The sequence below is a fragment of the Sciurus carolinensis genome, chromosome 6 (assembly GCF_902686445.1).
Source record: "Sciurus carolinensis chromosome 6, mSciCar1.2, whole genome shotgun sequence".
Taxonomy (NCBI): Eukaryota; Metazoa; Chordata; class Mammalia; order Rodentia; family Sciuridae; genus Sciurus; species Sciurus carolinensis.
This window is the reverse complement of record NC_062218.1, coordinates 124306670-124334209: the sequence shown is the minus strand read 5'-3', so window position 1 is coordinate 124334209 and position 27540 is coordinate 124306670. Positions and strand designations below refer to the sequence as shown.

The window sequence follows — 27540 nt, the reverse complement described above, 5'->3', positions numbered from 1 at the left end:
AAGAAATAGTTGTCGCTGACATGTTGAAAATGCTGCTGTTTGAGAAGTTCTAGATATGCAATCAGAAGAAATAAGTGAAGGTGAAAGGAGTTGAGAAAAAAAGGATGAAGATATTCTAGAAAAGCATTTCTGACAAAAATGTAACAATCTCAGAGATATTTTACAACATTGAAAACACAAAGAACAAACTGAAAACTACCAGAAACCTGGGAGTATGATCACTGGCCTAGACAAATAAAAAACGCTCACTCCATATAGTCAGTTACATAATGAGAAGGCAAAGCGAGAAGGCAAAATGCTGTTCAAATACTTTAATTCTCAGTATTACTGAGAATTAATAAACGTTACATTTGTAACGTTTTAAAATTACAGAGTACTAAATATTTAATGTACTGCATACATTTGTTCTTGACAGTAAATGTTTTTTGTGCTTTGGCAAAAACTTTCAAAGGTCACAGAACAATTAGCATTTTCCCCATCAATGATTAAAATAATTTTGCATAATTTCAGTATGCATGGTTATCATTATGGTTTAGTACTTCTATGAAAATCAAGGACTGCCTAAACTGAAAAAGATCTGATAAAATACAGCACTGAATATAGGAAAGGGATTTAAAACGGTACGCAAGTCAAGGTGACAGTGCTTAAAGGGCATGACTTTTGGTGAGAAAAGTCAGAAAGAAAGAGGGGCCCTCTGAAGATCATGTAATAAGAAAAACCTGAAAGAACCTAGAAACAAGAGAATCTCTTTTTTGCCAGAAATAGCACAGAACACACAACCCTTTCCCTTCTACTAAAATGAACCACCCATTTCAGAAATCACACTTGGTTGCTCTGAAAAGCAGGTAGCCTTAAACTAGAAATTCTTTTAAGAAAAAAAAAAATCCATGAAATTACTAAACACAAAAGATGTACATAAAACTGAAATACCTAAGTTTTTTTTTTTTTTTTTTTTCAAAAAAGGAGAACAATAGATATTATAAAAAAACAAAAAACAAAAGTCAGGCCTCCAGCCTGGTTTTGTATAGATCTTAAGAAAACAGTCCATTTCACTCATAATAAAAGAAATGCAAATTAAAAATACACGGACATAATTTTTCAACCACCAGGATAAGAAGATAAAAGTACATTCTATTGGTTAGACTGTATGGAAACAGGTATTTGTCTACATTGGCAGGAATACAAATTGGTCCATCTACTTTGGAGAGAAAATGAGATATATCTAATAAAATTACACATAAATTTAGCTTTTTGGTGGTACCAGGACTGAACCCAAGGATGCATAACCACTGAGCCACATCCTTAGCCCTTTTTCATTTTTTATTTTGAGATGGGGTCTTGCTAAGTTGCTGAGGCTGGCTTTGAACCTGTGATCCTCCTGCCTCAAGCCTCCAGAGCCACTGGGACTACAGGCATGCACCACTGCGCCCAGACTTAGTTTTTGATCAAGCAATTTCACAATCACAAATTGATCCTGAAAAATACATCTCTAACAAAATACACAAACATACAGGCATGAAGTTATTAATTATATCACTGTTCAGAAACTACATGCTCTCTATATAAATTAGATGATATAACTATGGCATATTCTCACACTGGAGTAACATAAAACTATAAAAAAATCCAAAAATTAATGAGAATGGTCACCTACAGTGAATGGGAATAAGATGTTAAATCTGGGGGTCAAGAAGGGTTTGGAAGATGGAAGAGGAAATAAGGAGACAAACTTCTGTGACTGCACCTTTTCACTGTGACACTCAGAATCAAAATAATGCTTCATATGTTAACAAACAAAAATCAACAAACTGAAGGGGGGTGCAAAATGGAAGGAATCCAAATAGAAACAAACTTAACTGTACTTCAAATATAGCATATAATTACATTAAAGAGGGAAAATAAATGAACCCTATAGTGTCAGACTGAAATATGAGGCATTTACATGAACTTGTAAAAGCTGAATTAACATCCTTGAAAATTCTAATTTACAAAACTTAAAAATTTCATAATTGGGAAGTAATAAACGTGGAAAGCAGCACTTCTATTTCTTCAGGTTTTCTTTGTTTCTTCTTTTAATTTAATTAAAATAAATCAACAATAAATAAATCTTAAAATTTAGTATTTCAGTCAGACTTCAGTTTTACATATGAGATGGAACAGGGCAAAGAATAATTATGGCTGAGACTAAGCTTTCCTCACTACTGCCAATAAAAAGATTAAACTGTTCTGTGTGAAAGAACAGCAATTTTACTTGGTATTAGCCTTAAAATAAACGTAAAAATAAACTTAAAATAAAATGTAAAATAAACTTAAAATAAAACATCAACACACACACACACATTAAAAGTATTAAAATTTAATGGCCAAGGAGTTGATCTGCTCTTTACGACTATTTCTATACAGTGTTCTGATACATGAGGTACCAAGAAATCAATCTTACTGGCCTTACTTCCAAATTCTAGGTGGAAAGGATGAGGCATACATTATTATTGCAGTTCTCATATACCAGCAATAATAACCTAAACTACTCAGTGTCATTAACATAACTCACCATGCTTCTTCTAATATAGGTGATGGCCTTTTTCATATCCATACCTGACCAGTTATTCAGCATATAGCAAATACAGGAAGCACAATACACAAATCGCATGTCATTTTCACTGCCTTCGGGTACAGCACAAAAACTGAAAATTAAAACAGTAAGGTGATTTTCTATTAATGCTGGACTACAATTTTTTTGCAAGGGGGTTAGAAACCCCTACTTTGTGTCTTAACAGAAATATCTATCACTCATTTAGAAACCATGTTCTACTTGTCTGTAAATTACAGGATTATTAACTGAATAAATTAAAATGATCTCTAAGTCAACATTCTACTTCAAAGTTCTGATACCTGGGTAGTATTATACCCTACCACGTTACTTTTTCCCAGATGCTACCATTCAGAATAAGCTTATTTACTCCCAAGGAGGGAAGTTGCAATACACTGATTTGAGAAGTAACAGCAGAAAAAGTAGAAGGGAAAACCTGGGTTCTTATTGGGCAGTAAGAAATTCCTAAGCCCATGTTTTGTTATGTAAAATTTGTTCTAAATGTACATACAGATAACTATTAATTGATTGACCACATTGTTTTAACTTTTACACATTAATTAGTTTCTGAGAGGTAATAATATGTGTTCATGTCTATTCTTTATAAACAAATATAAGGTGGCAGTAATTGAGGACAACAGTGAAATATTAATCACACATACTGGCTGAAGTATTATAATATTTCCTATGAATGTCATTTTATTCTGTAGGTCTACATTAATTTTTCCTGCACCAGGAGCAGTGTTTTGAAAAAATATCAGTAGATGAGTACAAAGATGTAACAATACAGCAAGATTTGTTTGCAAAGTCTTCTTTAAACTGCATCACTGTATCACTTTGCAGACTTAAAAACTGTTTTGACTTAAAATTCTAGAAAAATTCTTTAGATACACCTCTACAAACTACCAAATAGTAGCACACTACTTTTTCTTTTTCTTGGATTCTAATCTGGTCTTTATTACATGGTTACCACCATTGCAAAGTAATATCTAAACAATAGGGAACAGTCCAAATTACATGGAGTTTCAAAAATCAGAATGATTATATATCTAATTTTGTATTCTGAAAATAATTATTTATTTTCCCTTTTTTAGTTTTTATTTTTACAGACTGCATTTTGATTCATTGTACACAAATGGGGTACAACTTTTCATTGCTATGGTTGTACACAATGTAGATTCACACCATTTGTGTGAACATACATGTACATAGGGTAATAATGTCTGTCTCAGTCTACTGTCTTTCCTTCCCCCACCGCTACTGCCCCATTTCCCTTTACACAACCCAAAGTTTCTCCATTCTTCTCTTGCTGTGCCCCCACCCCCTGCCATCCCTCCCCTTGTTACGTATCATCATCCACTTATCACAGAAAAACTGCAGCCTTTGGTTTTTTGGGTTTGGATTATTTCACTTAGCATGATACTCTCGAACTCCATCCATTTACCAGCAAATGCCATAATTTTATTCTTCTTTATGACTGAGTAATATTCCATTGTGTATATATACCACAGTTTCTTTATCCATTCATCAACTGAAGGGCATCTAGGTTGGTTCCACAATCTAGCTATTGTGAATTCAGCAGCTCTAAACATTGATGTGGCTGCATCACTGTGGTATGCTGATTTTAAGTACATTGGGTATAAAACAAGGGGTGGGATAGCTGGGTTCTAATGGTAGGTCCATTCCAAGTTTTCTGAGGAATCTTCATACTGCTTTCCAGAGTGGCTGCAAATTGCACCAATTTGCAATTCCACCAGCAATGTATGAGGAGCACACTATTTTTTCTACCCTTTGAAAATGTCATGTTCATCCATTCTCCCATATTTTTAAGGAATGTTTGGACTAAATGTATACTTGCCTCCAAATATCCGTTTTTTTCCTATGGAAGGTAAATTAAAAATGAAGTGAAAAAGGAGTTGTGCTATTATAAAATTACTTTCATTTTCATTCACAAAAAATTCCTGCATTACTTTTTTGATTAAGCACATAACTATGTATTCAATAAACTTTAAGTGGTTCTAAGAAGAGTATGTGATCCTCTAAAGGTCTAGTTAGTATTATATCTTTTTTTATTCCATAATATTTTTATTAAAACAAACAAAAAACAACAAGGAATGACTCATACCTCCCATCTTCCAGCTGAAGGGCTCTTAAGCCTGCTAAGCAAGCTTCTTTATTTACTCTGCTTAAGTCATCTCCAAGAATAACTAAACATGAAAGGCCAGTGTAGGTCATTGCTATGTGGCCACTATCATAAGGATGAGCTGTTCCAGGATTCTAAATTTAAAAATATATCAATTAATGAATTGAAATGAAAACTTCCTTCATTAATTAGTGTTGTTAATAAACAGTAAAATTAAATGTTGTATATACTAATTTGTATAGACATCCAACTGAGAAAAATAAACTCACATTAAAATTTTTTTTTTTCCCTCAGTACTGGAGATTGAACCTAGGGGCACTCTAACACTAAGCTATAACCCCAACTCGCTTTATTTTTCATTTTGAGGCAGGGTCTTGCTAAGTTGCCAAGGCTCCCCTTGAATTTGTGATCCTTCTGTCTCAGCCTCAGCAAGTCACTAGGATTACAGGTGTGTGCCTCTATACCCAACAAATCTCCTTTTTAATGTATGTTTCTGTATAAATATGATCAAATACATTTCAGGCAACACAATGTTTAAATTTATCTCAGGGTCCTCAAAAGTTTTATGGAAGTAGTTATGTTATGAACTTCATATTTAATTAAATTCATTACTTATAATTTAAGTCTTTTTGGAAGGGGGTGCTGGGGATTGAACCCAGGGCCTCCTGCATGCCAGGTAAGAGCTCTACCACTGAGCTACATCAACAGCCCTTTTTATTTTATTTTGAGACAGGGTTGCCCCAGCTGGCTTTAAACCTGTGATTCACACCAGGCTTGCATATAGTCTTTTAAACAAAACAGATTTATAAAAGAAAAAAAGAGGGGCTGGGGAGATAGCTCAGTTGGTAGAGTGCTTGCCTTGTAAGCACAAGGCCCTGGGTTCGATCCCCAGCACCAAAAAAAAAAAAAGAAAAAAGAAAAAAAGACTTTTATACAGCACAAATGTAAATTAAATACTAAAGTAGTAATCACATAACAATTTTTAAAAATACAGTTGAAAAACCTAATCATTCTTGTTCCTATATAAGTTTAATTATTTGAGTCTGTACTAAAACACTAGTATTTAGGATAGCAAAAACCAAAAAAATGCAAACAAAAACTCAAAATACTAAAATTAAAAAACTGGAAATAAAATACTGTTAACTTGAAGTATGTAGATATTTAGAGTTCAAGCAAAAAGCATTTTATGAAGCCTATGTTCTTATACAGGGACAATTATTAGGCTAGCACAAAGATGGGAAATGACACTTAGAAACCAAAATATGTGTGGGATTAATTTGACCTGATTGAACTGTTTCAATAAAATTAATTTTATTGAAAAGCTATAAAAGATTGTTTAAGTTTACAAAAAATGTGACTTCTTATAAGAAATCCTATAAAGACCCTGAGAGTTGGCACTGTCATAGATAAAATCTGAATTAAAAAATGGTCATGGGGACTGAGGTTGTACCTAGCAAGTGTGAGGCTCTAGGTTCTATCCTCAGTACTACATAAAAATAAATAAAATAAAGCCATTGTGTATATCTACAACTAAAAAAAAAAGTTATTTTGCTGGGTGCAGTGGTGCACTGCTGTGATCCTAGCAGGGCAGGAGGATTGCAAGTTTAAATGCAGCCTTAGCAACAGTGAGGCACTAAGCAACTCAGACTGTCTCTAAATAAAATATATAATAGGGCTGGAGATGTGGCTTAGTGGCTGAGTGCCCGAGTTCACTCCATGGTACTCCCACTCCCCAAAATAAGTTATATCAAGTAACTCTATATGCCACAATACACAAAAGCATACAGTTTTATAATTTCAAATATTCAGCTGATCCTAATTGGTTATTTTAAAAAGGACACTTCACTTGAAAAATATAAAATTTCCCATTAATTACTCAGTTCAAGAAAGTTTTCCTTTGAGTCCGGGTGGAAGGTGGAGGTATAGATCATTAATAGAGAGCTTGCCCAGCAAGTTTTAGACTCTGGGCTTGATCCCCAGCACCCAAAAAAGGGGGAGATGAAGAAGAAAGGTTTACTTCTGATAGAATGAGTATATTCTTAATTCATCTTCTCATAGTTTTCCCTTCTGTTTGTTAGGGTTCACCGAGTACTGTTTTAAATACTGGAAAATTAACACCATGACGTACATGACTTTCTTGTATAACAACTTTCTGTGCTTTCACAGAGAATAAGTTTGCATAATGTTCAATAAACTTTAAATTCAGGTAGTCATTGAATTAGTCACAATAGTAAGAGAGGTTTTAAAAAAAAATAGAAATTTTTGTGTGTTTATGTAATTCTTACAGGAAGAGGAATACAATTTTCCTTTAAGAGGTTTCAGTTTATATTATACATTATTAAATAGCATTTAGCCTGATTAAAACTTCGAAGTCTGGTTCTTTCTGAATAATTTCTTAGTCTTCTTTCTTACTAAAATCTTCTACATCCCTTCTCCTATCTTCTGACCCCAAAAGAACTAACCTTTGATGGATTGAATGGAATACCCAGGTATGAAGAGCCTCGGAAACCACAGCGATTTAGATTTGATCCTAGAAAATAAAACATATTTAAAATACACCTTATTTTTATAGAGTCTAAAGCAGTTTAATTATACAATCTTTCAGAAAAAGAGTATTTTAGTACCAAAGTTTTGTCACTGTCTCCATTTTCATGCTAGCAAATGTTAAATGCTTACCATGTGCCCGGTTCATTCTAAGTGCTTTCTGGGAACATCTCATTTAATTTCTATACCACTTAGAAACAAAATAGTGATTTCCTACTATGTACATTTATTTATAGCCTATCTCACTGCACACAAAATGCTTTTGTACTTCTCCTGTATGACCATTTTTCATTTGATCAACATATTTAATCCCACTTTATACAGAATGGAAAACATTCATGTTCAACACAACAGGTCTAGAATCCTAACTTCCCACTCAGTGTCCTTTTCTTTTTCTTTCTTTTTTTTTTAATTGCCCTTTTTTCAGGGGTAAAACTAGGAAATGAACTCAGGGGAATTTTACCACTGAGCTACAACCCCAGTCCTTCCGAGACAGGACCTCACTAAGTTGCTGAAGCTAGCCTCAAACTGCAATCCACTTGTCAGAGCCCCCTGAGTCACTGGGATTACAGGTCTGAGCCACTACACCCAGCTCAGTTTCTTTTACTTTAACACACTGCTTATTTACACAAGAGCAAGATAAGGTATGAACTGCTCTAGAACCACAGAAAAAATATGTACTCTGTATTTCAGTATTAGACCTTTGTTCTAGGTTATGGCTTTGAAGTATATAGAGTACTATAAGTTAACCCTTAAGTCTCTACCCATTCAAGGTGTATTTATTCATACTTTTTTTCTGTTTAAAAAATTTTCATTTTTAAGACATTAATTGGAATGAAAGTTGGGAATTTAACAAAACAATTGCATCCATAATAAATATGGTTTTGACAGTTATTAAAAATAATTGACAGAATGGATCAGCAGACTACAAATGAACTACTAAAAAAACCTGATTTAAAAATATGCTCTAACGTGAGGAACTGCTTTAATATCTCTCTTAACTAGTTCTTGACTTGTTCAGAATAACTGTTTTTCACTCTCCTGATTCTTCAAATCAGGCACTGTACTTTATTTAGCTTTCTACTGCTTGAAATATTTGGAATAGTTGCTTATGCATTCTTTGGACAAATTAGGACCCATTGAATTTAAAACTCTCCATCAATTATCTTTCCCCATTAATTTTTTTATTTTAAAAAGATATTTATAGTGAAAATGACTAGTGAACATGGTTCTCTTAGTTCGCTGAAGACTTAAATTAAGCCATTAAGACTTGCTGATGCATAACAAAGTCTTAAAAACAATTGTATACTCTGACGAAGTCACAATTTGTATCTGAGAACTTACTTCAAATATGAGATTGTAAGCACAGAAATGAGTAATAATGGTGATAATCTGCAGTGCAATAATGGTGATAATCTAGAAATGACATAAAAGTCCAAGTATATTATATTAAGTATATCATGCTGCTATCTACTAAAAGGAACATTATGCTCCTATTTAAAACAATTATTAATAAAACTATATAGCAACATGGAAAAATGTAAGAGAAAAAGCAGGATACTAAAGTGTGTCTGCATTATTATTTTTATAATGTAGCAAATGATACATTTTTCAACAAAGTCTGGAAGGGAATAAACAACACAATTTAAGTGTGTAGGATGATATGAACAACGGTGACTTTTGTCCTCTGTATTAGTCACTGTTTCCATAATAAATCAGCTCAAACTCAGCAACTTTAGGCACTTACTATCTCACAGTTCTGGAAGGGTAGAAGTTCAACACAGGTTTTGCCAGGATAAATTCAAAGTGTTGGCAGGGCTAAATTACTTACTGGAGGTAGTGTAGGAATAATTGGTTTCCATGCTAATTCAGGCTGTTAGCAGTAGGAATTTCCTAGCAGATATGGGACCAAGGTTTCTACTTCTTTGCTGGCTAAGGGCTAGGGACTCCCCTTAGTGCCTAGAGACTCTCTTCCCATTTCTTGCAAATGAATTCTTAACAGAGTTGGCAGTAAAACTCAAATCCCTTCCATGGTTAGACGTTCTCTGGCTTTCTCTTTTCTCTTTCACTACATTTTCTATGACTGACTCCCCTGCTGCTCATGTGATTATACTGAGCCTACCTGTATATATTTATCAACCATGAATAATCTCCACATTTCAAGATCAGCTAATTAGTATTACCTTAATACCCATCTTCAAAGTTCCTTCACAGCAGGGCTTAGATTAATGTTTGGGGAAAAAGAATCTTGTGCAGTTAGTATCGTTAGAAAGCTGCCTAAAACAGTCCCCAGATCAAATCCCTTTATCCTTTTGTTTAAATCACCCTAAAGTTGAGAGAGGGGCAGTGTCAAAGGTGTATTTTACTATAAGATATATAATCAGTCCCCCACCCTCTGCCACTTAGGATTGCCTTTCTAAAGGTTCTTCTTTCCAGCTACTAACCTGTTGAAACTTCTTCATAAAAATCTGATCCCATTTCTATTTTTGATGGAAGAAAGCTCTAAATCCATCTTTTGGATCTGAGTTTATGCTCTCATTTGGAAGCTTATATTGATTCCCCTGCTGAATTTGACAATTCTGCAAGATGTTTTACATAGAGGCAAACATGCATTAAGAATTCAATAAAATATCTGTTTGAGTAAAATATCACTTCCTTAGATGTAAATAAATAATGGCATTTGTTTGCTATTTCTGAATTTTAGCTTTTTACATTAATAACATTTGTGAAAAGCAGAAATATTAATGTTCAAAAATGCCATATAAGGATAAGAGACTATGGTATGAACTCTTGGAATCAAACTCAGGATCTTTTTTTTCCGAGCACTATGTTCTTAGGACATGAAGAAAAACCTCTCTGAGCTAGTTTCTTCCATTTTGAGCTGGGAACATTGCAAATATAACCCTTGTAAGGTTCTTGTAAGGGTTAAAAGGACATGTTTAGATTGTACTTTAGCAATGACCAAGGCTTGATATACAGCAACCACTTAAAATCAATTACATTTTAACAAAAATGAAACAAGAATTAACTGTTTTACCATAGGAAAATATCTTTAAAGTAAAAATAACTTTTCAAAAAGGAGAGTGCATACTGTCACTATGAAAAAAAAATTTATAATCTTAAGCACCAGTCACAGTATATGGAAAAAAATGTATATTTCTTGCCCTCTTCTAATCTGTCTACGGTCTACAAAGCTGGAAAAATGAAATTGTATATTTCAGTATAAGTAACAGCAACAAAAAGAGATCTTAACACTTCTTAGGGAATTTGATTAACTTTAAAAACCTAAGAACCCATGAAAAATTATTTATTAATCCTATTTAATTTAAATCCTAATTTTTTTAAATGGTGCTAAGAGGTAACATTTTTGCCACTCTAATTCATTAGGCACTCCCTTTTGATTCCTGTCAAGATCTATCTGCTATTGTGCTAGTAATAATTCTAGTAATCTAACCTTTTCATGATATCGACTAAGGTATAACAGCAATTCACTCTAATCCAGGTTAAGTTTAAACTTCTTTGGAGGTTACTTATAGCACCATCTAGTGTTCCTACTCAACAGCAGCACAATGAAAGTTCCTATCTGGTGGGTCTGTCTGCCCACCAGAATCAAATACAGGAGTTTGAAAAAATATAGGTACCTCTTGGATCCTATTCAAGGCTTGCATAAAAACCACAAATGTGGGGCCTGAACAATCATATTAAAAAAACAATTGATAACCACTGATTTAATGAATGTACCTCTACTTTCTAGTCTTTATGAAGGTAAACTAGTTCATGAAACATGTTGTTCTGGTGGCAATCTATCATAAAGTGACTTGCTGGACGTGGTGGCACACACCTGTAATCCCAGTGGCTCCAAAAGCTGAGGCAGGAGGATCATGAGTTCAAAGTCAGCCTCTGCAACTTAGTGAGGTCCTAAGCAACTTAGGGAGCCCCTGTCTCAAGATAAATAATAAAGGGCGGGGTTGTGGTTTAGTGGTTAAGTGCCCCTGGGTTCAACCCTTGGTACAAAAGGAAAAAAAAAAAAAAAAAAAAAAAATCCAAGTGACTTAAGAAAAATAAAAGTTGGTAGATGGGAGAAGCAACAAAATTGAGAATTTATGCATGGATGCAAATGGGTATGTGTGCTTATGTGTAAATAAGTAGAGGGGGGTATTATTAGAGAGTATGTTTTTATCTATCAAGTCACACATGAAGGACAATTATTAAGCTAACTCCTGTCTGATGACATCTCACTTTAAAACTTAGTGAGTTTTATATAACCATCAACTATATGTCATGCATTATAAGACAGTACATGTAGAATTTTTTTTTTTAAAGAAAATGGTTATAAACTAACAGAATAAGAAGTTTAATGACAGTTAAATAAGATTTATTTCAACTGAAGGAGTTGCTTTTCATAAGTAGTATATTTACCCTCTCACAACTGTTCTATGAAAGAGAAAATAAAAACACATTCAAATTATACTTAGGTATTTCAATAAATAAAGGGCAACTCTTGGTCTAAAATATCACTACACTATTAATGGTGGTCACGCTGTTTAAATGTAATTCAAAACCTGATTTGATCATTTCTTAACTTTCTAATTTCCATTAAGCAAAAAGAATTCAAGTGAGGAATGTGGCAATGTAATTTAAAAATGGACATTTATATTTTATGAATATAAATATAATTCTTTGCACCTCCAGAAACATAAAATTTCTTAGGAAGAGGACACATCTTACCCAACTTCTTGTTTAAGGATGTCAAGCCAGAACTGGATAAAGTAATTAATTTCTAAGAAAACATGATTTTTTCCAAATCTACTTTCTAAATTTCAAAGATTAGTTTTAGAATCTACGTATACTTTCAGAGTTTTCCTATACCTTTATCCACACAGATTATTAAAATGACTTTCTTTTTTTTGAGACATGGTCTCTATGTTGCCCAGGATAGCCTTAACCACCTGGGCTCAAATGATTCTTCAGGCTTAGCCTCCCCAAAAGCTGGGACTACAGGTGTGAACCATCATACTCTACTCTCGTGCATGTTTCTATTAGTATTTAACTATATATGATGGATAGAATTTCAAGTCAGTACATATACGGATCTATCTCAATTATTTTACTGTTAGGCAGTATTCTTCACTGGCTCATGGTTTAACGGTTCCTTTTTTTTTTTTCTTTTTTGGTACCAGGGATTGAATCCAGGGACGCTTAATTACTGAGCCACATATCCAGCTCTTTTTATTTTTTGAGACAGGATCTTGGTCTTACTAAATTGCTTAGGCTGTCTTTGAACGTGCAATCATCCACCCTCTACTTCCTAAACTGTTGGGATTATAGGCATGCACCACCATGCCTGGTTAAATGTTCTGTTTTGATGAACATTTATTTTGCTTCTAATTTGTTACTGCAATAAAATATCACATAAACACTCTTCTTAGTTTCCTGAAGTTAGTAACAAATTCCCACAAATTTGGTGACTTAAGTCACCAAAATTTATTCTCTCACAGAAATCAAAAATCAAGATATTAGCAGTGTTGCTTCCTTTTAGAGACTCTGAGGGAGAAACTGTTACATGTCTTCTGACTCTAGTGGCTGTGGGCATTCCTTGGCATTCCTTAGCCTGTTAATGCATCACTCTAAGCCACCTGTCTCAATCTAGCCTCCCTCCTCTGATTCATCTCCTTGTCCTTTCTCTTAGAAACAGTCTCATTTTCAGATCCTTATCTTAATTATATCTGCAAAGATTTTTATTCCAAATAAGGTTTCAGTGTGAGGTTCTGGGTAGACAGATCCTTATCAGGCCACTGTTCAATCCACTACACAGTAGAGTATGTCAGGTAGGATAAAAAAATTAAACTGCTAAATTACATCTAAAAATTCTGTAATAATTTTTACTTCTACCAACTGAATATTAAAGTGCTTCCCCCATCCTTGCCAACTGTTAAAAATTTTGGCAAAACTAATGCGTTAGGTAAAAACAATGTAACACCATTGTTTCATTTGCACACCCCAATTTGTAGCAATATTAAACAACTTTCATGTATTTACTGATTATCTGTATTTCTTTTGTTAACAACCTATAAGTTTTGTCATTTTCTAAAGGATGGTGTATCTTTTTCTCTTCCCTCTTTAAGAAATTTTCATGGTCTGGATACAAATAATTTGATTATAGCCACACTTATCTCCAAGTCTGTCACTTATATAAATTATTGGCTTTCACTACAGAAAATTTCTAACTACTTAGTCAAATTGATCAAATTTTTCCTTTATGGTCTCCAGGTTTTGTTTAACAATTAGATTTTTAAATTCCCTAATTTTTTTATGACATCATAAAGTAGGACAAATAATGACCTGTAAGTTGCAGAATTCTACTCAATTTGTAAATGTTTTATGAATGAGAAAATACTTGAGTCAGATCATGCTCTGGGCATTTATAATTCAGACAGAAGTAACAAATATTTTAAGTAGCAAAGGGCTTCAAACTGACAGAACAGGTGAAAATGATAATAGGAAAAAAAATTTTCCTAATAGGTCTCAAAGACACAGTAAATTGCAACTCTAACTTCAGAAGATTTTAAGCATTCAAAAGAAAAGTATGCACTTTCTCTCAAAACATGTTTTTGATACTCATTTCATGAACTGCTTGTAGTTGTTCATTCCCCTGCATAGTCTTCCATGTGCCAAGAGGCCAGTATATCATTACACCAATGAGAGTTATTTATATGGTTCCTATCTCTGGGATTCTATGAAAAATACTGCTATAAACACTCTAGCACGTTTTCATTTTTTGGGGACTACACTAGGAGTGGAACTGAGTCACAAAACGTACAATGTTCCACTTTAGTAACTACCACCAAATAGTTTTTCTTTCTTTTTTCTTTTTGGCAGTGCTAGGGATTGAACCCAAGGCTTTGTGCATGTAGCTCTACCACTGAGCTACATCCCAGTCCTAGTTTTCCAAAGTAGTTATAAAATTCCTTCAACAATCTAAGAGTTCCAGTTTGCTGTATTCTTGTCAACACTTACATTTTATCTTTCCCTTTTTAAGTCATTCTGATAGGTATGGAGCAAACAAAATTACTACAGATGTCAAATTTCAGATAATAGTAAATCTCTTAAAGATTAAATAAATGAAAACAGCATGTAGGCGGTAAAAAGTGGGTTTAGAGTGTTATATTAACAACAACAAAAAAAAACACTCATTTTACTAATAAAATGATAGGGGGAAGTAAACACATACTAAAAAATAGATCAAAAACCAGCTCAAATAAAAAAAAAAAAAAAAAACCAGCTCAAAAATGGAGCCACCAAATAGTCTTTAAAAATCTGAGGAAGAGGGCTGGGGTTGTGGCTCAGTGGTAGAGCACTTCCCTAGCACGCATGAGGCACTGGGTTTGATTCTCAGCACCACGTAAAAATAAACCAGTAAAATAAAGGTTAAAAAAAAAAAGAGGAAGATATAATTGCAGAAGATAGAAAGCATGGCTAATAAGTGACTAGTAATCTGGAAACTAATTTATCCTATAAATTCTCTCGCTAAAATGTTATGGTTCATATTATGCTACAGAGACAACTGTCACTTTACTTCAAGAGAATGAATCAGGCAGTTTTTAAATAAAAGCAATACTAAAATATGTTTCAATAGTCACCGAAAAGCTTTTCTATGTGCTACAGTATATCTGCCTATCTTTACTATGTAAGATACATTTAAGAAACTACAGTTTATAATTAGATTATGGCATATATTTTTAGGGGAGGGGACCCCAAGCTGAATCTGTAATACTATCTTACATCTAACACTGAACTTAAAAAAAAAAAAAAAAAAATCTAGACTTACACTTAAAACTCTGTAGAAAAAAAAATCCTGGCAAAAATGGAAAACTGTAAGTTAATTCTTTATGCAAGTAACTAGGATTAAGTATGACCTGGTCTCAGTCATCCTACAGAGAAGACTATGTCTTGTAATTTATCACAAAACTTTTCTATAGGTTTAGCTGAGTATTCTGAACAAAAAATTCAGTAAGTTTGACTAACCAATATGTTGGAACCTATAAATAATGATCACATTATCTTATATACTTCTTCGTGAAGTTGGTGGAAAAGTGTCTTGATTATTTATATATTATTCTGAAAGACCCAGTTCAAAATGCTTAATTAACAAGAATTGGTAAGTATGTATATATTTTTTAAATTATGTAAAAACAAAAACTATGAACTTCAAGAACAAAGTAGAAAGCTATAAACTATATTCAAGGTTATCTGTTAAACCTCTCTCTCTCTTTTTTTGGTCAGTGATGGGATCAAATTCAGGGCCTCACAATTGCTAGGCAAAAAATCTTCCACTGAGCCACATTTCCAGTCCAAACTTCTTTTTAAATAAAATTTTAGCTTATTTCTCCCAAAGTCATTGGATGAGATTTATACATGACTACTTTAATCTATGAACCATATTTTAAATTGATAAATACTGACTCTTAAAAGTTAAGTGGTGACCACTGACAAACTGCATGATTTTCTACAAGTTTATTTGCTTAATCTTTTTTTGTACACCTCTGATGCTGGAGATCCCAAAAGCTAAGCATGCATTCTGACACTGAGTTACATTTCCAGCCATGTTGGATCATTTTAAGGTTAGACTCTCTAACATGTACGAGTTACGTATGTTAGGTTTTTTATACTAAGAGAGTATCTAATAGAGTTTATAAAATGTGTACATTTAGTTGATCAGGTAATTTAGGAATTCTGATAAGTCAATCAAAATTTTTTTGTTTTAATAAGTATAAAAATGTCTGAAATATAAGTAAGAACTCTTAAGAAACCCTTCAAAAACGCTAAACATGACCAGATACTGAAATGAAACTTTTGCTTGTAGAATTTTTCACTGAAGAGACAAAATGAATGGCTGGGAATGAAGAGAGTGAATGCTATGGAACTAATCATACATAAACATTGAATATAAATAATCAATAAGCAGTCATCAACATGGGAGTGTACAAAATAGTGTAGAGCTACAACTGTTGATTCTCTAATCCCTAAGGACTCTAAATTGTCCTCTCCAGAGATTACTGAACAGACTTGTTAGATGTTGTATCTAAACAGAATGGGAGTGTCACATTACAAAGAAAACATGTAAAATATGTTAATATTACATGAATGAATATTAAGATCTGCTAGTTCAACACGTTGTATCAGGTACAACTAGTCACACTAAAAATAAAATGTTAAAAACTCACTCACTGTCTTCTGTGGGAAGGACTTGAAGGGAGTAAATCCACTCTATTATATCATCTTTGTTCACCACATCTAAGGAGTCCAACATGTCCAGCCCGGAGAGCGCAAAAAATGCAATTGTTAATCTAAAAGAAAAAAATATAAGATTCCATCTTAACTATCAAACAACTGAACTCTTTATGGTTCAAAAAAATCATTTTAACAGTTAAACAATTTAAGCAGCATTCCCACTTTGTCAAAGAAAAAAAAATCCCCTCCACATAGTTTACCTTTAATAATTTAATAGTATCGGTCAAACTTTGAATTGTAAAAAAGGGACATTTATGGGCTAAGAAATCAATCCTCAATTGAAGTACAAGTGAATCCACTAAAGCCAGCACATAAAAAACATGAAGGTTAAATGTAGATTTTTTAAAGTAAAGAATTCCCTCCATGTAATCAGTATGAATAAGCCAAAAAGGTTGAGAAAATGTATAAAAAGGTCAATTTTCACTAATTTGCCAACAGGAAATGTTTTATAAACTTATGCTTACTTCTTGAGGAATATAGCAATTTAACCTTTATTCAAATCTGTTTATAAATATGACTCCTTGAGAAAAATTATGAATTCTGTAAAGCAGAAATACTTTAAATACAAATGCATTTCAACTTCATCTTTCCATAGAGGAACATTATTTGATGGAATAAAAACCTATACAGCAACATCATTCCTCTCCAAGACTGTGCACTAAATCAGAACTCTAAACCCTGTGCTGTTCTATAAAAATCAGCATCTCAGTGGTTGCTTTCAACATAGTTTAATTTGGCAGGCAGCTTCTCCGGCCAGGGCAAGGGGGCCAGAGGCTTTCCCAGCAGCCTGGCTCCATCCAGCGGCAGGCCCGGTCCACGGCTAGCAGGTTCGCCTACTGAGAGGCTTTCCGAGCACACCCAGCCCGCAGCCCAGCACCCAGCGGCGGGTCCCTGTCCTCAGACAGCTTCTGGTCCTCAGAGAGTTTCTCAGACCAGGGCAGGGCGGTGGGAGGCTTTCCCGAGCAGCCCAGCTCCAACCGGTGGCAGGCCCAGTACACAGCCAGCTACTCAGAGCAGACCCACCAGTGAGAGGATTTCCACACAGAACCAGCACCCAGCCCTGGACCCAGTAGCATGCTAGGGGCTGCTTTCTTCAGAAGTACTGCATTATCAAGTTCCTCCAAGACTTCAGGCTACTGAAGGCTGGGAGGTGATATACTGGAAATCTACAGGGACACTATAAGCCAATAGAGGAATTCTGCAATATCTTAGAGTCCCACTGATATCTGACCAATATGAGAAAACAAGGGAAGAAAATGTCCCAAACAAACCTAGATACTATATCAATAAAACCCAATGACAGCACAGCAGAAGAAATGTCAGAAAGGGAGTTCAGAATGTACATAATTCAAACAATCAGGGAAGCAAACGAGCAGATGAAAGAGCAAATGCAGGCACTGAAGGAAGAGATGAAAGAGCAAATGCAGGCATTAAATGATCGAACCAATCAACAGTTCAAAGAGCAAATATGGGAAGCAAAAGATCATTACAATAAAGAGTTAGAGATACTGAAAACAAACAAACAAACAAACAGAAATCCTTGAAATAAAGGAAACAATAAACCAAGTTAAAAACTCCATAGAAAGCATAACCAATAGAATAGAACACCTGGAAGACAGAAGCTCAGACATTGAAGAAAAAATATTTAATCTTGAAAAAAAGTTGAACAAATAGAGAAGATGGTAAGAAATCATGAGGGGCGATCCAAGATGGCGGCCTAGAGGGAGACTGCACCCCCGGTCGCTCCAGAACCCAGGAGTTAAGAAGGGGAGGCATTGAGAGACTCGGACTGAAGTGGAGCCACGGGTGAGTCTGCCCACTGGGTAAAGCTCGGCCCGGGTGGCAGGCCCAGATAGAGGTGGCTTATCGGAGCCGGGCAGGGCAGCTAGAGTCATCCACAGGCAGTCCTGCGCACTCCGGCGGTGGGCCCCGCCCACACAGCCAGCTTCTCCAGGTTCTCGGAACGGAACTGGCCCGCTAGTGAGAGCCTGTCTGAACAGAGCACGCTCCGAGTCCCGGAGCCCCTGCAGTGCAGTGTACTCCCGCAAAGAACCAGCGGAGAGCCTCGATCTGCAGTCAGCCTCAGGGATAAGGGCAGGGCAGCCGGAGACCTCTTCAGGCGGCTCTGCCCACTCCGGCTGCGGGCTCTCTTCACGGGGCGATCCAAGATGGCGGCCTAGAGGGAGACTGCACCTCCGGTCGCTCCACAACCCAGGAGTTAAGAAGGGGAGGCATTGAGAGACTCGAAATGAAGTGGAGCCACGGGTGAGTCTGCCCACTGGGTAAAGCTCGGCCCGGGTGGCAGGCCCAGATAGAGGTGGCTTAGCAGAGCCGGGCAGGGCAGCTTGAGTCTTCCCAAGGTAGTCTTCCACACTCCGGCAGTGGGCTCTTCCCACACGGCCAGCTGCACGGTGCAGGCCCACAGTGAGAGCATTTCCGCACAGAGCCAGTTCCAAAACGTGGAACCAGTAGGGGGCTAGGGGCAGTATTCTTCGAATGAGCTGCTTTATCAGATTCCTCCAAGACATCAGGCTACTGAAGGCTGGGAGGTGATACACTGGAAATCTACTGGGACACTATAAGCCAATAGTGGAAAACTGCAATATCTCAGGGTCCCACTGACAACTGACCATTATGAGAAAACAAGGGAAGAAAATGTCCCAAACAAACCTAGATACTACATCAATAAAACCCAATGACAGCAGAGCAGAAGAAATGTCAGAAAGGGAGTTCAGAATGTACGTAATTAAAACGATCAGGGAAGCTAATGAGGAGATGAAAGAGCAAATGCAGGCATTGAAGGAGGAGATGAAAGAGCAAATGCAGGCATTAAATGATCGCACCAATCAACAGTTAAAAGACCAAATACGGGAAGCAAGAGATCATTTCAATAAAGAGTTAGAGATACTGAAAAAAAACCAAACTGAAATCCTTGAAATGAAGGAAACAATAAACCAAGTTAAAAACTCCATAGAAAGCATAACCAATAGGATAGAACACCTGGAAGACAGAACCTCAGACATTGAATACAAAATATTTAACCTTGAAAACAAAGTGGAACAAACAGAGAAGATGGTAAGAAATCATGAACAGAATCTCCAAGAACTATGGGATATCATGAAAAGGCCAAATTTGAGAATTATTGGGATTGAGGAAGGCTTAGAGAAACAAACCAAAGGAATGAACAATCTATTCAATGAAATAATAACAGAAAATTTCCCAAATCTGAAGAACGAAATGGAAAACCAAGTACAAGAGGCTTATAGAACTCCAAACATACAAAATTACAACAGACCCACACCAAGGCACATTATTATGAAAATACCTAACATACAAAATAAAGACAGAATTTTAAAGGCCGCGAGAGAAAAGAATCAAATTACATTCAGAGGGAAACCAATAAGAATATCAGCAGATTTTTCAATCCAGACCCTAAAAGCTAGAAGGGCCTGGAACAACATATACCAAGCCCTGAAAGAAAATGGATGCCAACCAAGAATCTTATACCCAGCAAAACTTACCTTCAAATTTGACGATGAAATAAGATCCTTCCATGATAAACAAAAGCTAAAGGAATTTACAAAAAGAAAGCCAGCATTACAGAACATTCTCAGCAAAATATTCCATGAGGAAGAGATGAAAAACAACGATGCAAATCAGCAACAGGAGGCGCTAGCCTAAAGGAATAGCCAAATAAAGGAGAAACCGAATCATGTCAAAAACAAATATGAGTCAATTGACTGGGAATACAAATCATATCACAATAATAACCCTGAATGTTAATGGCCTGAATTCATCAATCAAAAGACACAGACTGGCAGATTGGATTAAAAAGAAAAATCCAACAATATGCTGCCTGCAAGAGACACATCTCATAGAAAGAGACACCCATAGACTAAAGGTGAAAGGATGGGGAAAAACATACCATGCACACGGACACAGCAAAAAAGCTGGAGTATCCATCCTCATCTCAGATAATGTGGACTTCAAACCAAAACTAGTCAGAAGGGATAAAGAAGGACACTACATGCTGCTTAAGGGAAGCATAAATCAGCAAGACATAACAATCATAAATATCTATGCCCCGAACGTTGGCTCATCCACGTACGTCAAACAAATCCTTCTCAATTCCAGAAATCAAATAGACCACAACACAATAATACTAGGCGATTTTAACACACCTCTCTCACCACTGGATAGATCGTCCAAACAAAAATTGAATAAAGAAACTATAGATCTCAACAACACAATCAGCAATTTAGACTTAACGGACATATATAGAATATACCATCCAACAAAGAACGAATACACTTTCTTCTCAGCAGCACATGGATCCTTCTCTAAAATAGACCATATTTTATGCCACAAAGCTACTGTTAGTAAATACAAGAAGATAGAGATACTACCTTGTACTCTATCAGATCATAATGGATTGAAATTAGAAATAAATGACAGAATAAAAAACAGAAACTTCTCCAATACCTGGAGACTAAATAATACACTATTATATGATGAATGGATAACAGAAGACATCAGGAGGGAAATTAAAAAATTCTTAGAAGTAAACGAGAACAAAGACACATCATATCAAAATCTCTGGGACACTATGAAAGCAGTACTCAGAGGAAGATTTATTTCATGGGGTGCATTCAAAAAAAGAAGTAGAAATCAACAAATAAACGAGTTAACACTACAGCTCAAAGCACTAGAAAAAGAAGAGCAGACCAATACCAAAAGTAGTAGAAGACAGGAAATAGTTAAAATCAGAGCCGAAATCAATGAAATCGAAACAAAAGAAACAATCGGAAAAATTAATAAAATAAATAGTTGGTTCTTTGAAAAAATAAATAAAATTGATAAACCCTTAGCCACACTAACAAAGAGAAAAAGGGAGAAAACTCAAATTACTAAAATTCGGAATGAACAAGGAAACATCACAACAGACACGAGTGAAATACAAAACATAATTAGAAGCTATTTCGAAAATCTATACTCCAACAAAACAGAAAACCTTGAAGACATCAACAAATTTCTAGAGACATATGAACTACCTAAACTGAACGAGGAGGACATACACAACTTAAATAAACCAATTTCAAGCAATGAAATAGAAGAGGTCATCAAAAGCCTACCAACAAAGAAAAGTCCAGGACCAGATGGGTTCTCAGCCGAGTTCTATAAAACCTTTAAAGAAGAGCTCATTCCAATACTCCTCAAACTATTCCATGAAATAGAAGAGGAGGGAACCCTACCAAACTCGTTCTATGAAGCCAATATCACCCTGATACCTAAACCAGACAGAGACACATCAAGGAAAGAAAATTTCAGACCAATATCCTTAATGAACATCGATGCAAAAATTCTCAACAAAATTTTAGCAAATCGCATACAAATATATATTAAAAAGATAGTGCACCACGATCAAGTGGGTTTTATCCCAGGGATGCAAGGTTGGTTCAACATTCGGAAATCAATAAATGTCATTCACCATATCAACAGACTTAAAGTTAAGAATCACATGATTATTTCAATAGATGCAGAAAAAGCATTTGATAAAATACAGCATCCCTTCATGCTCAAAACACTAGAAAAAATTGGGGTAATGGGAACATTCCTAAACATTATAAAGGCCATCTACGCTAAGCCCATGGCTAATATCATTCTAAATGGTGAAAAACTGAAAGCGTTCCCCCTAAAAACTGGAACAAGGCAGGGATGCCCTCTTTCACCGCTTCTATTCAACATCGTCCTTGAGACTCTAGCCAGAGCAATCAGACAAACCAAAGAAATTAAAGGGATACGAATAGGAAAAGAAGAACTCAAACTATCCCTGTTCGCTGATGACATGATTATATATTTAGAGGAACCTGGAAATTCCACCAGAAAACTTTTAGAACTCATAAGTGAATTCAGTAAAGTAGCAGGTTACAAGATCAATGCTCATAAATCCAATGCATTTTATACATAAGTGATGAATCTTCAGAAAGAGAAATTAGGAAAACTACTCCATTCACAATAGCATCGAAAAAAATAAAATACTTGGGAATCAATCTCACAAAAGAGGTGAAAGACCTCTACAATGAGAACTACAGAACACTAAAGAAAGAAATTCAAGAAAACCTTAGAAGATGGAAAGATCTCCCATGTTCCTGGATAGGCAGAATTAATATCGTCAAAATGGCTATACTACCTAAAGTTCTATACAGATTCAATGCAATTCCAATTAAAATCCCAATGATGTACCTCGCAGAAATAGAGCAAGCAATTATGAAATTCATCTGGAAGAATAAAAAACCTAGAATAGCTAAAGCAATCCTCAGTAGCAAGAGCGAAGCAGGGGGTATTGCAATACCAGATCTTCAACTCTACTACAAAGCAATAGTAACAAAAACGGCATGGTATTGGTACCAAAATAGACAGGTAGATCAATGGTACAGAATAGAGGACATGGACACAAACCCAAATAAATACAATTTTCTCATACTAGACAAAGGTTCCAACAATATGCAATGGAGAAAAGATAGCCTCTTCAACAAATGGTGCTGGGAAAACTGGAAAACTATATGCAATAGAATGAAACTAAACCCCTATCTCTCACCCTACACAAAACTCAACTCAAAATGGATCAAGGACCTCGGAATCAGACCAGAGACCCTGCATCTTATAGAAGAAAAAGTAGGTCCAAATCTTCAACTTGTTGGCTCAGGATCAGATTTCCTTAACAGGACTCCCATAGCACAAGAAATAAAAGCAAGAATAAACAACTGGGATAGATTCAAACTAAAAAGCTTTCTCTCAGCAAAGGAAACTATCAGAAATGTGAAGAGAGAGCCTACAGAGTGGGAGAATATCTTTGCCAACCATACCTCAGATAGAGCGCTAATTTCCAGAATCTATAAAGAACTCAAAAAACTCTACACGAAGAATACAAATAATCCAATCAACAAATGGGCTAAGGAAATGAACAGACACTTCACAGAAGAAGATGTACAAGTAATCACCAGATATATGAAAAAATGTTCAACATCCCTAGTAATAAGGGAAATGCAAATCAAAACTACCCTAAGATTTCATCTCACCCCAATTAGAATGGCGATTATCAAGAATACAAGCAACAATAGGTGTTGGCGAGGATGTGGTGAAAAAGGAACACTCATACATTGCTGGTGGGGTTGCAAATTAGTGCAACCACTCTGGAAAGCAGTGTGGAGATTCCTCAGAAAGCTTGGAATGGAAACACCATTTGACCCAGCTATCCCACTCCTTGGCCTATACCCAAAAGACTTAAAATCAGCATACTACAGAGATACAGCCACATCAATGTTCATTGCTGCTCAATTCACCATAGCCAGATTGTGGAACCAACCTAGATGTCCTTCAGTTGATGAATGGATAAAGAAACTGTGGCATATTTATACAATGGAATATTACTCCGCAATGAAGAATGATAAAATTATGGCATTTGTAGGCAAATGGTCGAAATTGGAGAATATCATGCTAAGTGAGATAAGCCAATCTCAAAAAACTAAAGGACGAATGATCTCGCTGATAAGCGGATGAGGACATATAATGGGGGGTGGGAGGGGCTAGCATTAGGTTTAGGGTTAGGTTTAGAGTTAGGCTAAGGAGAGCAGTAAGAATGAAGGAAAGAAGGACTGTGTAGAGGGAAAAGAGGGGTGGGAGGGGTGGGAGGGGTGGGAGGGGTGGGGGGGAGGGGAAAAATATAATAAACATCATTACCCTAAAAAAAAAAAAAAAAAAAAAAAAAAGAAATCATGAACAGAATCTACAAGAATTATAGGATATCATAAAAAGGCCAAATTTAAGAATTATTGGGATTGAGGAAGGCACAGAGATAAAAACCAAAGGAATGAATAATCTATTCGATGAAATAATATCAGAAAATTCCACAAATCAGAAGAATGAAATGGAAAATCAAGTACAAGAGGCTTATAGAACTCCAGATACACAAAATTACAACAGACCCACACCAAGGCACACTATTATGAAAATACCTAACATACAAAATACAGACAGAATTTTAAAGGCTGTGAGAGAAAAGAATCAAATTACATTCAGGGGGAAACCAATAAGAATATCAGCAGATTTTTCAATCCAGACCCTAAAAGCTAGAAGGGCCTGGAACAACATTTACCAAGCCCTGAAAGAAAACGGATGCCAGCCAAGAATCTGATACCCAGCAAAACTTACTTTCAGATTTGTCGACGAAATAAAATCCTTCCATGATAAACAAAAGCTAAAGGAATTAACAAAAAGAAAGCCAGCATTACAGAACATTCTCAGCAAAATATTCCATGAGGAAGAGATGAAAAACAATGATGCAAATCAGCAAAGTGAGGAACTAGCCTAAAGGAATAGCCAAATAAAGGAGAAACCAAATCATGTCAAAAAACAAAAATGAGTCAAATGACTGGGAATACAAATCATATCTCAGTAATAACCCTGAATGTTAATGGCCTGAACTCATCAATCAAAAGACATAGACTGGCAGGTTGGATTAAATAGAAAAATCCAACAATATGTTGTCTGCAAGAGACTCATCTCATAGAAAGATACCCACAGACTAAAGGTGAAAGGATTGGAAAAAACATACCATGCACATGGACACAGCAAAAAAGTTGGGAGTATCCAACCTCATTTCAGATAATGTGGACTTCAAGCCAAAGTTAGACAGAAGGGATAAAGAAGGACATTTCTTTCTTTCTTTATTTTTTTTTTTTTTGGTGCTGACAAGCACTCTACCAACTGAACTATCTCCTCAGCCCCAAGAAGGACATTTCATACTGCTTAAGGGAAGTATAAATCAGCAAGACATAACAATCATAAATATCTATGGCCCCAAACATTGGCTCATCCATGTAAGTCAAAAAAATCCTTCTCAACTCCCGAAATCAAACAGACCACAACATAATAATAGTAGGCGATTTTAACACACCTCTCTCATCACTGGACAGATCTTCCAAACAAAAACTGAATAAAGAAACCATAGATAATAATAACACAATCAATAATTTAGACTTAACGGACACATATAGAATATACCATCCAACAGAGAGCGAATATACCTTCTTCTCAGCAGCACATGGATCCTTCTCTAAAATAGACTATATTTTATGCCATAAAGCTAATGTTAGCAAATAAAGGAAGACAGAGATACTACCTTGTATTCATTCAGATCAAGATGAATTGAACGGGCTGGGGAGATAGCTCAGTTGGTAAAGTGCTTGCCTTACAAGCACAGGGTCCTGGGTTCGATCCCCAGCACCACCAAAAAAAAAAAAAAAAGAATTAAAATTAGAAATAAATGTCAGAATAAAAAACAGAAACTACTCCAACACCTGGAGATTAAATAATACACTATTACGCTATTATATGATAAATGGATAACAGAAGACATCAGGAGGGAAATAAAAAAAAATTCTTAGAAGTAAACGAGAACAAAGACATCATATCAAAATCTCTGGGACAATATGAAAGCAGTACTTAAGAGGAAGATTTATTTCATGGAGCGTATTCAATAAAAGAAGAAAAAAAATCAACAAATAAACAACTTACAAACACTACAGCTTAAAGCCCTAGAGAAAGAAGAGCAGACCAACACCAAAAGTAGTAGAAGACAGGACATAGTTAAAATCAGAGCTGAAACCAATGAAATTGAAATAAAAGAAACAATAGAAAAAATTAACAAAATAAATAGTTGGTTATTTGAAAATATAAACAAAATTGATAAACCCTTAGCCACACTAACAAAGAGAAAGAGAGAAAACTCAAATTACTAAAATTCGGAATGAACAAGGAAATATCGCTACGGACACGAGTGAAATACAAAATATAATATTTTAGAAGCTATTTTGAAAATCTATACTCCAACAAAGCAGAAAATCTCAAAGACATCAACAGGTTTCTAGAGACATATGAATTACCTAAAGTGAACCAGGAGGACATACACAACTTAAATAGATCAACTCCAAGCAATGAAATAGAAGAGGTCATCAAAAGCCTACCAACAAAAGAAAGTCTGGGACCAAATGGGATCTCAGCCGAGTACTACAAAACCTTTAAAGAAGAGCTCATTCCAATACTCCTCAAACTATTCCATGAAATAGAAGAGGAGGGAACCCTCCCAAACTCATTCTATGAAGCCAATATCACCCTGATACCTAAACCAGACAGAGACACATCGAGGAAAGAAAATTTCAGACCAATATCCTTAATGAACATCAATGCAAAAATTCTCAACAAAATTTTAGCAAGTTGCATACAAAAATATATTTAAAAGATAGTGCACCAAGATCAAGTTGGTTTTATCCGAGGGATGCAAGGTTGGTTCAACATCCGGAAATCAATAAATGTCATTCACCATATCAACAGATTTAAAGTTAAGAATCACATGATTATTTCGATAGATGCAGAAAAAAAAAAAGCATTCAATAAAATACAGCATCCCTTCATGCTCAAAACACTAGAAAAAATAGGGATAGTGGGAACATTCCTTAATATTGTAAAGGCCATCTACGCTAAGCCCATGGCCAATATCATTCTAAATGGTGAAAAACTGAAAGCATGCCCCCTAAAAACTGGAACAAGGCAGGGATGCCCTCTTTCACCACTTCTATTCAACATTGTCCTTGAAACTCTAGCCAGAGCAATGAGATAAACCAAAGAAATTAAAGGGATACGAATAGGAAAAGAAGAACTCAAACTATCCCTGTTCGCTGATGACATGATTATATATTTAGAGGAACCCAGAAATTCCACCAGAAAACTTTTAGAACTCATAAGTGAATTCAGTATAGTAGCAGGATATAAGATCAATGCTCATAAATCCAATGCATTTTTATACATAAGTGATGATCTTCAGAAAGAGAAGTTAGGAAAACTACCCCAATCACAATAGCCTGGAAAAATAAAATAAAATACTTGGGATATCATTGGGATTCTGAGATATTGC

At 35.4% G+C, this 27540-nt stretch overlaps 1 protein-coding gene and 1 non-coding gene across 2 annotated transcripts in view; both read right to left on the bottom strand.

The window, feature by feature from the left end:
• Pggt1b (protein geranylgeranyltransferase type I subunit beta) overlaps positions 1-27540 on the bottom strand; it is a 67872-nt gene that overhangs the window by 29315 nt on the left and 11017 nt on the right. Inside the window, exons 2-5 of the mRNA XM_047556194.1 lie at positions 16506-16624; positions 7196-7263; positions 4716-4867; positions 2552-2684 (exon numbers count right to left, since the gene is read on the bottom strand). Of these exons, the coding sequence (XP_047412150.1) occupies positions 2552-2684; positions 4716-4867; positions 7196-7263; positions 16506-16624 (472 nt within the window). The remainder of the gene's footprint in view (positions 1-2551; positions 2685-4715; positions 4868-7195; positions 7264-16505; positions 16625-27540) is intronic.
• Positions 5368-5444, bottom strand: Trnaa-ggc (transfer RNA alanine (anticodon GGC)). Its single transcript has one exon. It is a non-coding gene; the product is annotated as a tRNA-Ala (tRNA).